The following is a 15,362-nucleotide window of genomic DNA, read 5'->3' on the forward strand; positions in this document are numbered from 1 at the left end:
TGAGCGAGAGGACGCTGCGCTCAAGCGCCAGCAGCCCACCAAGCTCTCAATCCTCCACCCTCTACGATCGGACCAGCATGAATTCGTACAACCAGCCCTCTCCACAGGCTACCGAGGCGGCAAGAAGGACGTATGGTCAGCCATCCCCAGAACTCCAACAAGGGGGTAGGGTTTCCGCTTCATCGGATGCGGCGGCTGCAGCCACGATGGCGATGAGTGGAGCAGTAGGTAGCCAGTCACCACGGCCACAGCAGGGAGGACAGCAAGACTACATGGCCCGTCAGGACTCGTACCCGAGGCCCGACCAAGCGCAGGAAGATCCTTATGCGTCTCAACAATACGGCAGTCCGACTCAGCAACGAAAGTACAACCCGGCTGACTACGCCAACGTGAACAACCAGTACGGCCAGCCTATACCGCAGGCCCGACCCGCCCAGCCTCCACCGATACAGCAGCAGCAGTCCTACCAGCAAATCATGCCTGCGCCGATGGCTCAGCCTAAGCCGCAGCCAGAACCTGCAGCTCCTTCACCGACCACCTCTTCGGCCATGTCTGCGGCAGGAAAGAAGCCCCTGCCTTCGGCCACCGATCCAGGGACCGGTATGCGTATTGGCTTGGACCACTTCAATTTCCTCGCTGTGCTCGGAAAGGGCAATTTTGGAAAAGTTATGCTGGCCGAGACGAAACGATCCCGAAAGCTCTACGCAATCAAAGTCTTGAAGAAGGAGTTTATCATCGAGAATGACGAGGTTGAGAGTATTCGATCTGAGAAGAGGGTCTTCTTGATCGCGAACCGAGAGCGACACCCCTTCCTCACCAGCCTGCACGCCTGTTTCCAGACGGAGACCAGAGTGTACTTTGTGATGGAGTATGTTAGTGGTGGTGATCTGATGCTCCACATCCAGCGTGGCCAGTTCGGAACGAAGCGTGCCCAGTAAGTTGTTAATGACCGTCCCCGTCTCCGCAGCACAGTCCTGATACTGTTTAGATTCTACGCCGCTGAGGTCTGCCTGGCCCTTAAATATTTCCACGAGAATGGTGTTATTTATCGAGATTTGAAACTCGACAATATTCTTTTGTCACTTGACGGCCACGTCAAGATTGCAGATTACGGTCTATGCAAGGAAGACATGTGGTATGGATCGACGACGAGTACTTTCTGCGGTACTCCTGAGTTTATGGCGCCCGAGGTGAGATAAGACAAAAGAAGAAAAAAAGATACTCGTCGCGTGTATCGTATCCAATCATACATACTGACTCTTGCGTAGATTCTGCTTGACAAGAAATACGGACGCGCTGTTGACTGGTGGGCTTTTGGTGTCCTCATCTACCAAATGCTGCTGCAACAGTCTCCATTCCGAGGCGAGGATGAAGACGAGATATACGACGCCATCCTGGCTGACGAGCCTCTGTACCCGATTCATATGCCGCGGGACTCGGTCTCGATCCTGCAGAAGCTGCTCACCCGTGAGCCAGACCAGCGACTGGGAAGCGGCCCGACCGATGCCCAGGAGGTCATGAGCCAACCTTTCTTCCGTAACATCAACTGGGATGACATATACCACAAGAAGGTGGCACCGCCTTTCTTGCCCCAGATCAAGAATGCAACCGATACCAGCAACTTCGATTCCGAGTTTACCAGCGTCACGCCGGTGCTCACCCCTGTTCAGTCTGGTATGTTCTTCCAGCGCCTGTTCTCCCTTGGGAGCCAACACCTGGTGACTAACATGAGATGCAGTCTTGTCGCAAGCTATGCAGGAGGAGTTCCGTGGCTTCTCCTACACTGCCGACTTCGAGTAGTGATTAGGAACATCAGCCCGAAGCAACGTCTGGGCGGACCGATAAGAATAGCTGCTTCCTGGACAAGCGTCCTTACGTGCCTACAATGGCGAAGGATTGCTCGCGTTAAGGACTCGTTGGAGGGAACCGGGCTACTGCTTCATCCCTTAAAGATGAGGTTTTGATTGTATGCCCAATAAAAGATGTCAGGAGGAAGCAACTTTTCATTTCTCGATTGACCTGCCGATGTCTCGGCTCACTCAGTGTTTGCGGTTCTGAGTTGCCTGTCGCAGCAACCAAAAATAATGCACGTGTTTGGATGTGATAAAATGCCGAATAAGTGATGTGACGGGTAGACGAGGTGCGACAACTGCCGGCGAAGGCAATATAGCATTTTTATCTTTTTTTAATAGACCGCGAGAGCGAGATATCCGACCAATGAAGTGGTGCTGTATTCATTATTGAGGTCTATATTGAAGGTGTATTGGATACATTGGTCTACATGATGCGGACAGCTTCTATGTAAGATCGCCATGCCTCTTTTGATACACGATAATCTGGATCAAGCTCGGCGCACAGTCATGAAGGCCACACTGGCAACAATAGCTGCCCCAGCCACGGCGCCTTCTAACGCGATGATGCTCGCATCCCTCATGCGCAGGTCTATCCTCCTCTCGCTGTACAGATCCTCCAGTGCGGGCCTCCACAGGCTCGGGTCCAAGAGGAAATCTTTCCACGACACAGCCTCTGGGGCCAGGTTCGTTTCTATTGTCTGCCTGGGCAGGGAAGAGACAGGGGTAGCCTCTACCCCAGCATCCTCGACAATCGACTCTGGCGCTATAGCCTCACCTTGTGTAGCAGTAGCAGCAGCAACGCCAGCAGCGGCGGCAGCGGCGGCAGCAACCTGCTGCTGCTCCTCCTCCTGCTCATTCCTCCTGGCCAGGAAGCCCCTCACCTCCTCCAGCTCCCTCCGCACGGCCTCGAGCGCAGCCTTCTCCTCGGCGGCGATGCCCTTCATCAGGCGACTCCGCTTCCACGGCTCGGCGACGAACTGCAGCACGAGGAACAGCAGCACGTTGACGCCCATGAGGCCCCAGGTGCCCCAGGTGCTCTGGCGGCGGATGCGGTCGCTCCAGATCTGCTCCTCGTGGTACCGGCGCAGGATGCCGCTGTTGAGGCTCTGACTCAGGCGGGCCTCCTCGGCCTCGGCCTCGGTCAGGGCGGTGCCCGCCTCGCCGACCGCGGCCTCGAGCTCATGGTCCTGTCTGTACAGCGTGGTGAAGCGCTCCAGGTCGAGCGGGCTCCATGTGTCCTTGCGGGCGAGCAGGGCCGTCACCTCGCGCTGGGTGGCGGCGCGGCGGGCGTTGACGGCCTTGTAGTGGGCGCGGGCGCCGCGCAGGGTCTCTTGGGCTGTGGCCAGGTCGGCCTCGAGGCGGGCGTTGGCTGCCTTGATGGACTCGATGGCTGAGTAGCCTGTCAGGTCGTTGAGGGTCTGCGAGGCGACGAAGGCGCGTGATTGTAGGTTGTCCATGAAGGCGGAGAAGGAGTGGGAGAGTGGGGAACGGCGGGAGTCGGCCTGGGAGGGGAGCTCGGGGGCTGTTGCTGCTGCTGCTGCTGCCGCTGCTGCTGCTTCTGCTTCTTCATGTGGGGACGAGGGCGAGGGCGAGGGCGAGGCGGCGGCGATGGGAGGGTCTTTGACAGCTTCTTCTGGATTCCTTCGATGCTCAGGGGAGCTCGAACTCGGCGGATTGGTCGAGTAATGGCGTAGCTGACTCTGTAGCTTGCATTGTAAGCATATGGGCAGCTGCCTTGGTGGCTTGCTGAAGCTCGAGAAGCTCGTCGGCGCTGGAATTGGTCTCGACGGTATTAATGCTGGGCCGCTGAGCTGCTTTATTAAAAATGTCGACCCAGGCCGCAGGATGGGCCGAGCAGCAGCTACAGGGCCCATCATTGCCAATTGGGACACAGAAAATGGCAGTTGAGAAGGGAGAGAGGAGGGAATTGGTGATTGGTTGTGTTGTTGAGAAGGAGAGGAGATAGGAGAGGACCTGACTTTTTGGACCCGTTGAACAAAAAGCTGCAGTTCCTCGTCAGATGCCACGCCGACTTTCGCGACAGGGGCCCATGCCTACTGTAAGTCCCGCGGTGGGGCAACATCTACGTCAGGGGTGCTGCGCTTTGGTTGGTTCTTCGTACTATAGTACTCAAGAAGTATTTATTTTAATCCTAACTTTAACTCTACACTCTGAACCCCTTCGCCTCAAAAGAGATAAAATGAAGAGATGAGGGCGAAAGGTCCTATACACCGCACGCAAAGGTTCCTCACTTACATGCAGCTACATGCAGCTGCTCAGATTCTAGAGTAAACAAAGCACCATCATAATATTCGAATTCCTTGACTGGACAAAACAGGATAAATAACGAATTATAAGAATAATATTGAACCAGGTCTGGTGACTGCGATCGGAGGTCGAGTACATCTTGTACAGTCTTCCGACCTTTCCGAAGGATATCTTACCACCTTTTCAATCGCTTCCAAAATCTTGAGGCTGAGCACAAACGCGTACGTACTTCAATATATATATATCTTTGATAAATTATCTATTCAAAAGGTTGCCTAGAAATCGTCAACGGCCTTAGACGGCCGTAAAGGATGATTCCGTATATGTGATATTCCCGTAGTATATATAAAGAGGGGCTCCACACTGATTCCTACGGGATAAGACAGGCCCGGTGTCGCCAAAGCCGACGACTCAATTTCTCTGGTATAATTTCATTTTGACTTGCCACAACACCGGGATCTGACTGTTCTTTGTTTCCTGGTCAGCCTCCGTTTTGGAGCAGCACCAGACCTGGCCGCCTTCAGATTGGTGCTTCGGCACGGCGCCAAAGTAGATGCATAACTCCGAAGATCAACTGTTACACTGGCAACCGACTGGTCCGTGGACGAGCGGCACAACGGTGGTCTTTTCCTTTTCACGTCATCATCTATGATGTGGTAGGATCTTGGCTCTTGTGCTGATGTGCCCTTATCCCGTGGTGTCTATTGGAGATGTTTTGGATTATTATAAAGTAGAGACTACACCAGGTCTTGATTTTTTTTGGAGGTCATCGAATCTATTTCGATTACATATCCTCACTGGCATCCATTCTCACTGTTCTCTATCCAGTTGACACACGTACGAAAGCACACACAGACTCCTCATACCCATTTATACACACACGCACACACACACTTACACTTACACTTACACACAAAATGGGCACCCCACCTGGCTTCGTTTATCACCAATTCACCTTCAAACCTAAACCACTGCCCAAATCCGTCGATCTCACCGGCAAGACCATGATCATTACAGGGGCCAACGTAGGCCTCGGCCTCGAAGCCTCCAAGGAGATGGCCCAGCACGGGCTGTCGCGCCTCATCCTCGCCGTGAGGAGCGCCTCCAAGGGCGAGGCCGCCAAGCAAGAGATCCTCAAGGTAGCCCCCAAGTGCGACGTCCAGGTCTGGGACCTTGACTACGAGTTGCCCGAGAACATGGCCGCCTTTGCTGAGCGTGCCCGCTCCCTCGACCGTGTCGACATTGTCATTCTGTGCGCCGCTGTGAAGAGCCTTGAGTTTCAACTGTCCAAGGGCGGCCATGAGATGAATGTTCAGGCACGTAATCATAAATACGGGACCCCCTCCCCCCTACTTCTTGGGGACCATACATGTATGCTAATACTTCGTCTAGGTCAACCATCTTGGCACGGCAGCCCTGTCTCTGCTCCTCCTTCCAGTCCTCAGGGCCACCGCAGACAAGGTGGGCGCACCATCGCGCATGCTCATCGTCACATCAGAGGTCCACTTCTGGGTGCCCTTCAAGGAGAGAAAGGCCCCCTCCATCCTGGCCCGTATGGACGAGAAGGACTCGTTCAAATCCCGAGGTAACGGGAGGTACTGCACCTCCAAACTCCTGAACGTCCTCTGGGCACGGGAGCTGGCCTCCAAGGTCAGCGCCGAAAAAGTGGTCGTCAACCTTGTCAACCCGGGCCTCTGCGCCACGGCTCTGCACCGCGGAGACACGGCTATAGACGCGTTTGGCATCAACTTGCTGGCTTGGTCCGCCGAGAAGGGCGCATACACGCTGACGGACGCCGTGACGCGCCATGAGGATCACCAGGGAGGGTATCTTAGCGAGCAGCGCCTGACAAGGTATGTTCATTCACACAAATGCCGTCCTATATTAAGGTTTGTGTGCGTTGCTGATGAGAGGGTGACAGTCCGTCAAAGTTTGTCCTGTCAGAAGAAGGCCAGGCAACGCAGAAGAGGTTGTGGGAGGAAACTGTTGCTGAGCTTGCAAAGACTGTTCCCGGATTTGATCTTTCTGTTTTTTTGTCCACACCATGATTATTATTTAGTACCTGCCTATGTTCTGCCAACTGGCAATAGTTTGTCAACATACGATTCCCACATCTCCTACACCAAACATTACTATTCAAGCGATATCGCTTCTGCTCTCATTGTCAGTTTGCTCTTCTTGACGTTCCTCTCCTGCTCACGCCAGGCCCTTTCTCTTCAGGCTTTCTTCCAGTGACCGGAATGGAGTGAATAATGATGGCGGGTTCGTCATCCGATAGAATCGATGTAGAGATTGAAGTTTGATGGAATCAGGTTGGGAGCTGGAGCTCGTCGCTGTAGAACTTGTCGAGCCCGACTCGTTCTTGGAGAGTAGTAGTCGAAAGCATTCTAGTCTGATCAGATCGGATGAAACCAAAATTTTGGACCATGGCTCCTGTGCTTACCTCTCAAGATACTCACCAGACTCAAAAAGTTACTGATCATGATCTGCAGTATCCAGGATATCCCCCAGATAGGCAAATCAACAACCACAAGGCCAATGCTCAGGATCGCCTCCTTGGAGAACCGCCTTTTCTCAAGTGCCGTCATAACTAAGGATAACCTGCGAGCCGGCAGCTCCAGGAAGACATAGGCTGGCCAGAACCAGAAGGTTGCCATTGAGCCCGTTAGCTCGGCAAACTTGCTCATACCGCTTTCACTTGGGTCAGATCCACGCCGCGTAAGCCTCTCCCGGTAGATACTAGCACTTCCGCTCAACAGCATACTGTTCTCTCTGGTAGAACGTGCTGCCGTTTTTCTCATGTCCTGAAGAGGTACCCACACGGTACTCCGAATAGGCTCCCAAACACGAGACTGAAGGCCACCCAAGACGATATCGACCATCTCGAAGAACATCTTGGCGCATAACATCAATACAATCGTGACTGCAAAGGCAGCAGCCGCGAACTTGACCAGCGATACCATCACCTCGTTCCCTGGGGGCCCGCTCATGCTGTAGAAGCTTGCTGCGAAGCCTAGAGGCAGGAAGATGACAGTGACATATGTGAAGTACCGAATGTTGCCCTCGCGTTCGATCTCGAGGTCTTCCCGAGCTTTTTCACGGATTGTGGTAAGAGTTTCCCGGAGGTTCCGCATGTTGTCACGGTGAATCTCGAGATCCCAGGCTTGCCTCTCCGTCTGCGATCGGAACTTATTGATATGCCCTCGGTACTTCTTCTCGTCGTTCCGCGTCCACCTGGGCTTTTCTGGGCCGCGATCATACTCCCTGGTATCCCACTTCTGCAGGGTTTTTAGGATAGACGTCAAGTCCTCCTCCGCGGCCTGGAGAATATGCTCGTACTCCTGCCAGCTGTGTCTGGATCTTGAGTGCGCCTGGCTGTTCAGTATGGAGAAGGACAGGGCACTCTCTCCAATTCCAAGCTCTTTTCTGATCTGCGTCAAAATATCCACCGAGCCGGCGACAGCAGCACTCAACATGCGATGCAGTAGATGCAGCTCGAGGACTTTACGCTGCCACCAGTGCTTATCTTGTGGCCTGTTGGAGCCATCCGTATAAAACTCAAAGTCCCAAGAACGTTGAGGGTTGACAACGTCGCGGTCATCGTTCTTGAGCCTGAGATTTGGCAAATATTGAATGAAATGACAAGTCCAATAACGGTCGAAAAGGTCGCCATCAAATCGAAATCCCATCGACGCACGTCGTATCTCCTTCTCTGAGGTACCTGGGAAAGGGGCGCTGCTAGGGGCTGGGAGCCCAATATGTTGTGCTCGCGCCTTGTCGGCGAGCACGAAGAATCTCATGTGTATCTTCGTCTGCCAGATATTCAAAACCAGCGTCGTATCATCCCACAAGTGGCTCTCATACCTAGAATGGCGGTCGAAGAAGAGGGATACCGCAGACTTGTCTGAGTCGCTGCTTGCCGACCAGCAGAGAAGTGATGTCTCTATATTGGTATGCGGCAGCCACACGAAGCGCTTCTTGGCAGTTTCTGCTGACCGGGCACCACAGATCCTCATCCATAGGCCTGTATTCCCGAGGGCAGTTGACTCTCCACGCCAAAATTGTGGTAGATTCTGTCTTCTCTTCAAGTGCTTTTGCTTCGGCGTGCTTGCTACAAAAGTAATTGGACCATAAATGTCTTCATAGATGAACCATCCAGGTAGCTCGCCGTATTCTAACGTGTTCGAGCGGGTTTGAGACATTTGCTCGAGTCCTTTGCCAACGATCGTGCCGATCGTTTCCGCTGTAGACTCGAATGATTTCTTGGCTTCAAGAGACTTGAGGAGTTGTGGGAGATCAATTTTCTTAGTCATGAGGAAGTCTGGATACTTATACAGCCACTCTTCATCTAGAAGAGAGATGCTGCTGGCGTCTATCATGCTGTTGAATGGCGTCGACTTTCTCATCGTCAAGCTGCGCTGTCCACCCAGGCGTCCATCACTGTCCAGGAGTTTCAATATCAATTCAAGTTTATTCGCAGGCTGTTCGGCTCCGATCCCTTGCCGCTTCGGCTGTGTCAGGAAGATCTGCCGAAGTTGGTCGTTTACCTCGAGTTGAGGCTGCTGTTGAAGCCCGCCTGTCTTGTCCGTGAAGCCTTTACTACCTTCCACGGGCGACCCAGCTTGATTTGCTGGGGCGTTTCCTGAGGTGGCTGTACTTGATACTTCTAATGTGGCTTCTATGCGCCTTGCATGTAAGAGGAGAATGTGACAAATTTCGAACCCAGCTTGGTGATAATACTGTCTGTCCTCATCAGAGGAATAGTTTGGGAATGAGGGCTTCCGAGATAATGCATCAACCTGCCCCGCAACCAAACCATTGTGGCAGCTTGCCTGAACAAGAGCTTTGAAGGAGTCTCTCAAGAGGTCGTTTGCACTCTTCTTGTTGATCGGAAAATTCCTCGTGCCGGCAACAATAGCCATGCCGAATCTGAGGACATTCTCCCACTCGTGATCGGCATTCTCGTTGTGGTGGGACTGCGACTTGATCGTCCTCTTCCAGAGCTCATCAAAAGACTTATCCAATTGAAAAAAGTTCCAATCGTGAGCATAAAATAGAGCAGTGTCACGAGCGTGAAACAAGAAACGTGTCTCTCTGTGTGATCTGGTAACTGCTAGCATGCGCTGTTGCGAAACTTCGTTCTCGGTTGTGAAGCGCTGTAGTAGTCCTCTTTGCGCATCTAGAGGTCGACTGTTGTCATCTTCATCGTCGTCAATAAGCAGTGCTGCTTTGCGAGGGTCCAACCCTTGTCGAATACGTAAGGCTTCGATTTCCTCAAGGCATGTCCACAACCAGACGTGATCATCAAGTCGGTAGATGTCAACCTCATCTTCTCGCATGTGCCTCCATACATATGCTTTTCGCGGGTCTGATTTGTTCATCGTGACAAGCCAGGGCGTGTAGACACTTGCGAGAAGGCCTCGAAGGCGGCCAAGTTCTTCCTCTTTTGTTTCCGCCCTGCTTTCGTCCTTCTCGAGAAATCGGTCGTACGCCATCATCTTCATAATTTGAAACGGTGTGTTGAGGGTGGAGCTCCGCGATTGAGTTTCACTTGGGGCCATGTCTGCGGTGATCCAGTAGCTGTCTGCGAAGCACCCAGTATCGAAAGGGGGCTCTCTGTTTTCTGTCGACTCCCAAGACTTCATGGTCTTTGCTATCCAACTCACATGACCTCGACACACGGCTTTGACCCGCTCCTGCAGCAGGATAACGAACTTGGTCTGCTTGATGCACTGCAATCGCTTCAAGACATTGATGAGAAAGTCAAATGCGAAACTGAATATTCAGGATCAGTCCAAATACATACGCTAGCCAAATGCAACGTAGTACTTACAAACTGGCCCAAGGTCCCAGTACTTGATGGCCGCCGATATCTCCACACGTAAGAGCGATGGCATCGTCCTGTGCGAGAACGTCTGGCACGACTTGCTCCGAGTCTTGATGAGCGGTGGGGTCCACAATGGGATAGCACAAACTGAGAGTATGTGTTCCAGATGCCTCCATGTTATATACTCGATATGATCTCCAGGAGGGGATCTTCCATCGCATCCTACCGGGCCACTGAAGGCAGACTTATGACTCGACTTCCCGCTGGCTTCATGATCGAGTTCAATATGTGGCTGGCTCTCAGGCAAATCTGTTGCAGTACCCTGGTTCGAATCGACGATTGGGATCGTCCCTGTCTTGTTGAAATGCGATGTGCCTTCCGCTATATTCTCTCTGGTGATGCTAGACGAATCAGCTTTCGGAGTGCCGTCAGGCCTTCTCTCTAGATTTGTTGCTGCGTGCTCCAAGTCAACCTTAGATATTCCGAGTTCGTACAGCGAGTCTGAGGATCCAGTTCCAGGCTTTTTCCAAAGCTGATCGGTTTCCTCGCGAAGGATAGTGTTGACATCCGCCGCCTGGGCCGAGATCAAAAAGTTTTTCCAGTGACTTTCACCTTTGGGGATGACAATCATCTTATAGGCAACAACGATTTCGTGGGAATCTTTGCCGCTGCCTGCTCCTCCGAACCGATTCTCGGTTGAGTCCATTGGTTTTGCGATGCCATCGACATAGAGCATCATCACAGAGACGACGGCATGTGTTTCGCCATGTGCTCCTCTATTAACGTTTTTGTCGTCATCTGAAGGCAGGAAATGCACAGTGACTGAACCGAGTCCGTTGGGACCGCGCATTTGGATATATCCCTCCCCTGCAGACTCAACATCACCAACTTGGGGTTTTTCTTTATTGAAAAAGTATAACCAGTTAATATGGTCAAGATCTCGTAGCAGCATATCCTTGCGCGTCTCGTAATGAAAATCTTCGATCGGTGAATCATTCAGGTTCTTCAAGACAAGCTGCTGCAGTACGACGTTATCGTGTACCAGCCACTGGCAAGAGATGCGCACGTGGTCTGCTTCCCATTCATATCGTGGCCACCTCCAATTGACCCATTTGACCTGAGGATTGGTCTTCGGAAGGAAGTTGTCACACAGGTGCAAGCCGAAGGACAAATATCCTCCTGGAGCGTGAGCTCTGGACAAACCATCCAGCTGGAAGGCTCTGTTGCCGGAAATGTAAGGATCTGGTGTTGACGTGTGATCCATCGTGAACATGCCTGAATGTCCGACGCCCAGGAACTGGCTCATCTGTATCAAATTTCCTCGACAGGAAACAGATGCTGTCGTCCCTCGGTCTCCGAATGAGGCATGGCAATCTTCATTTGGAGGATTCTTCCAGATTCCGCAATGCTCGTCCTTTGGCGAGAATCTCTGAGCGGTACGATCTTTTCCACCCGCATCAACATCAGCAACATGTTCTATAGTCTAGGGTTTCGTGAGAGAACAAACATGAAAGTAGTTTCTCGAATTCCTCCTCTTCCGTCTCAAGAACATCTTTGTTCCACAGGCCGTGTCCCTCAGAAGATGAGGGGCCTGGGCCAACGTCACTCATGGCTGAGGATGCCCGACCAGCTATTGCACTATTGAAAGGGGCTTTGTCATACAGGCGGAAAGCTCAAGCACTTTGGCCCTTCACCAAAGGCAACGAACATGCTTGGATGTATACGACTACAGATGCTAAATTTTTAAGGGGCTACGTGGTCTATATGCACGCAAGGCTGCTGAGGTAACATGACCGCCACAGCAATTTCAGCCAGAATACGGCTGAAAACGCGTTCAGCTCGTCTCACTGCATGATAGATTGCATACTAAACTAAAATGGGATTCATTGGGCGCCGTACAAGCAAGGAGATGCGCAAGAGCAGCAGGTGGCTGCCCGCTCACTGGATAGGAAGCACGACCACGCTGCGTTATCAACCCCACATATCGTCGCAATTGTCACCAGCTGCAGCCGGCTTTGCTTCCTCCTCCCTCCCCCAACCATTTGACCTATGACGTTCCCCGATCTTCTACTATGGTAGTATCATCAGCTTTCGACTCAGTCATCGTGTCGAATACCTGCATTTACCCTTGTGAAGGGTGGGGGGACTAAAGGGAAAGGGGAAAAGAGACGAAACTGGAGTAAAATTCATTGCAGGTGATATTCGGTGCTAAATGATGATTTGTGAACCTTCATAAATTCTTTGTCTTTTTAACGATTATCTCAGCCAGCCTGGCGATAAGAAAAGTTTAACACCTAGGGAGTCTCAGATAAGAGGGATGCAATGCTCTCACATGAATAAGAAAGATGTCGTTCAATGTTGAAGGTGTGATGGTTGGTCAAGTATCTTGTCGCTTTTCCCTCACATTATAATTGTCGGGGTTTTTCAATTCATGCTCGATTCAGCTATCCAGCCCTTACCCAGCGTAGTCTTACTGTATGAGTGTGTAATTTATGTGGGTAAATGCTTCGCTTCTGCCTCCTTTTGTATTAACATAGCGGAGAATCGTTGCTCAATCGCGTCACCGAGTCCTTGTGCAGGATAGACATTTGCAGAAATTGGCAGGAGAACTTCGTTGCGCTGCGGATTTGTTCCCTCTCTGCGAGGAACTCGGCCCAGATCCCTGCATCTCCTCGTGGGCGGACCTACAGATGAGGAAGTCAGTTCACAGGCAATCAAGTCTTGAAAGAAACTTCAGGCTCTCATTCTGCGTTCCATGCACTATGCTCGAATGCATGATTCGGCACAATTCAACGAAAATTCTGTCTGCCGGCAGGCTCATCAGGTGGCAATCTACCGGTCCACGTGCGATGAGATGCAAAGCCACACCTCCAAAAAGTGGCAGGGTGAATTGATCACACACCTACTCGGCTAGGGGGCCACCCACCCCCCTCCCTCCACTTCCCGTGTAATCTCCAGTGCCACAGTAATATTTGCATAACGTAAGTCATCGAGTTCTTCAAGGAAAGAAAAGAGAATGTGACTTCAGCTCCGGAAGGTTCAGTGAGCCGGCAGTGAGATGCAGATCTGTGCAGGGCTAGCTCGCTCCTTTTGAGGGTGTAGAACGAATTAAAGAAAAGGCAGGTGACGACACGGGGACAGCTCTGCAATGACTTGCATTAGGGACAGGCGGGCGATGTCTAAGCGTCGAAGTACGTAAGCCACGATTGGCGTGCATAATCACGCCTTTCGCCCATGCGTTTGCGTATACCTTTGAAAAGGGTGTTGCGACGATACCCGTGGCCTGTTATAAGTCTGGAAATGGAAACTGGTCCACCAAAAAGAACATGGGCTCGATGGAGTGATATCAATGGAAAAGCAGCAAATTTCTTGATAGAATTTCAATTTTTCAAGGACCATAGTCGTCATGGTGCATGCTACCAAACGATCCTGAGGGCGAGGAAATCTGACATTTTTGTATTGCCTCGACCGCAACCGACTAGACCGCCAAGTTGACTGTTAACAAATTAAATGAATCATGTCTTGAACGCACAACACTTAAAAGACCGATTCTTTTCTATTTACTCCAAAGGCGATATCCTTGAGGTCATAAGCCTTTATTATATAGCAGGTTCATACCACCTCATGTGCTATTAGTAGAACGTGGAACCCCTTCCCCCCCCCCTCCCTCCCCTCCCCCATGTCATCACGAATCCAGGCCCAGGTGCCATGACCCAACCTATACAGACCCTGCCCATACCTCCGCTTTGATCTACCAAGGAAGATGTCCTCGTGTAAGGAAATGACCCGCCCATCTGCATGTCTTTCGCCGCTTTTCACCTGATATCGTCCACCCGCCGATCATCTTCCCTATGCGGGGAACTATTAGGCCTCAGATGGCTCTTATTCGACGCCGTGACCGTACGTGATAGCGGTCTGCAGATACGTTCGAAGGGGTCAAGTGTAATTACCGCAATGACCGGGGACGAATGTTGGATGCTCGGATGGCCCAGGATCTTGATGAGTGGGGGGGAGAGAGAGGGGACGGGGAGATTGTTGTTCTCCTCCTGTGTGTATATAAGGAAGTCCTCATGCCCTCAGGTATAGCCCAATCATTGTCCAAGTCGAACACCGCCAGAACACCTCCCCTCTTTCTCACACTTTGAGAATATCCTGGCTCGGTGGTGTTTATCATGTGGCCTATTCGGACTGCCCTCCTCCAACTCCTGGCCTTGAGTGCCACGGTGTTTGGCTACCCTAATCCTGAGCCCTGTACTGGAAGCTGTTTTGCCCAAGACCCAGCGCTCATCCAGCGTGCTTCTGACGGGGTCTACTTCCGCTTCAATACTGATACCTACATCGACATCTACAAGTCGACTGGGGATGTTTCCGGTCCTTGGGAGAACGTTGGCAATGTCCTGCCTAATGGCAGTATTATAGACATAGTTGAGGGTGAAGGGCTATGGGTATGTCATGAACAGTTTTTTTATCAACAATAAGGTTACAACTAACAGTAGATCAAAAGGCACCAATGGTGATCGAGGTGAATGGCACGTACATCCTGTACTACAGCGTATCATCACTCGGCAGCCAGGACTCGGCCATCGGCTACGCAACAAGCACAACCTTGGAGGCGGGGTCATGGGTTGACCACGGCTCCACAGGCGTTGAGTCAGTGGACGGGAGTCTCTACAACGCCATCGACCCAACTATGATCCTGGTCGATGATACATACTACCTCTCGTTCGGCTCCTACTGGGAGAACATCTTCCTGGTGGCCTTCGACTCGAACGCAGAGACGGTGGCCGACCTGGCCGACGCCGAGCAGGTCATCTACCAACCAGCGGGCACTCACGAGGTCGAGGCTAGCTTTCCGTATTACTATGACGGATACTACTACGAGTTCTGGAGCGAGGGCCAGGCCAACAGGTATGACACGGACAAGCCAGCGGCGGGAGGCGAGTACAAGATCCGAGCCTGCAGGAGCTCGGCTCTGCAGGGTCCGTACACGGATGAGAACGGGACGAGCTGCCTGGACGGTGGCGGCAACTATATCCTGGAGAGCCACGATTATGTCTACGGACCAGGAGCACAGGGTATCTTTGATGATCCCACCTATGGTATCATCCTGTATTACCGATACGGTGAGCTAATCTCTTCTTTTGTTTTTGGTTCATTTCAGTCAAAGTAAAGCTCGATGAAATACTAATTTGTATACTCTAGTCAACACCACAATTGGATATGCTGTTGAGGATTACCAATGGGGCTGGAACGTCATCGATTGGGTAGACGGATGGCCAACACTCTAAGAACAGACAGTTATGCATAGCGATTCTAGGCATAATTTTCTGTGGTAACGATATGAGTAATGTCTACTTATTCTGGACGATAGAATCATCTTCTAGATAGAGATAGCGCTACAGATGATAATGGAA

The 15,362-nt window shown here is 51.8% G+C and overlaps 4 protein-coding genes across 4 annotated transcripts; 2 read left to right on the forward strand and 2 right to left on the reverse strand.

The window, feature by feature from the left end:
• Positions 1–2,350: 2,350 nt before the first annotated feature.
• Positions 2,351–3,373, reverse strand: M406DRAFT_218926 (uncharacterized protein; the record flags this gene model as incomplete). The annotated part of the gene is made up of 1 exon (XM_040915534.1): positions 2,351–3,373. A coding segment is annotated over one exon (1,023 nt), but the record flags the coding sequence as incomplete, so codon positions are not given.
• Positions 3,374–4,856: 1,483 nt separating this feature from the next.
• On the forward strand, positions 4,857–5,577 carry M406DRAFT_355462 (NAD(P)-binding protein; the record flags this gene model as incomplete). The annotated part of the gene is made up of 2 exons (XM_040923183.1): positions 4,857–5,437; positions 5,514–5,577. Coding segments are annotated over exons 1-2 (462 nt in total), but the record flags the coding sequence as incomplete, so codon positions are not given.
• Positions 5,578–7,201: 1,624 nt separating this feature from the next.
• M406DRAFT_251646 (uncharacterized protein) lies at positions 7,202–9,616 on the reverse strand (the record flags this gene model as incomplete). Its single annotated transcript, XM_040916773.1, has 2 exons — positions 7,202–8,680; positions 8,786–9,616. Coding segments are annotated over 2 exons (2,310 nt in total), but the record flags the coding sequence as incomplete, so codon positions are not given.
• Positions 9,617–14,120: 4,504 nt separating this feature from the next.
• M406DRAFT_39058 (family 43 glycoside hydrolase) lies at positions 14,121–15,236 on the forward strand (the record flags this gene model as incomplete). The annotated part of the gene is made up of 3 exons (XM_040924087.1): positions 14,121–14,393; positions 14,453–15,071; positions 15,151–15,236. The coding sequence occupies 3 exons, from the start codon at positions 14,121–14,123 to the stop codon at positions 15,234–15,236; spliced, it is 978 nt and encodes a 325-aa protein (XP_040778043.1).
• Positions 15,237–15,362: the final 126 nt, after the last annotated feature.

This window comes from Cryphonectria parasitica, assembly GCF_011745365.1.
Source record: "Cryphonectria parasitica EP155 unplaced genomic scaffold M406scaffold_3, whole genome shotgun sequence".
NCBI lineage: Eukaryota > Fungi > Ascomycota > Sordariomycetes > Diaporthales > Cryphonectriaceae > Cryphonectria > Cryphonectria parasitica.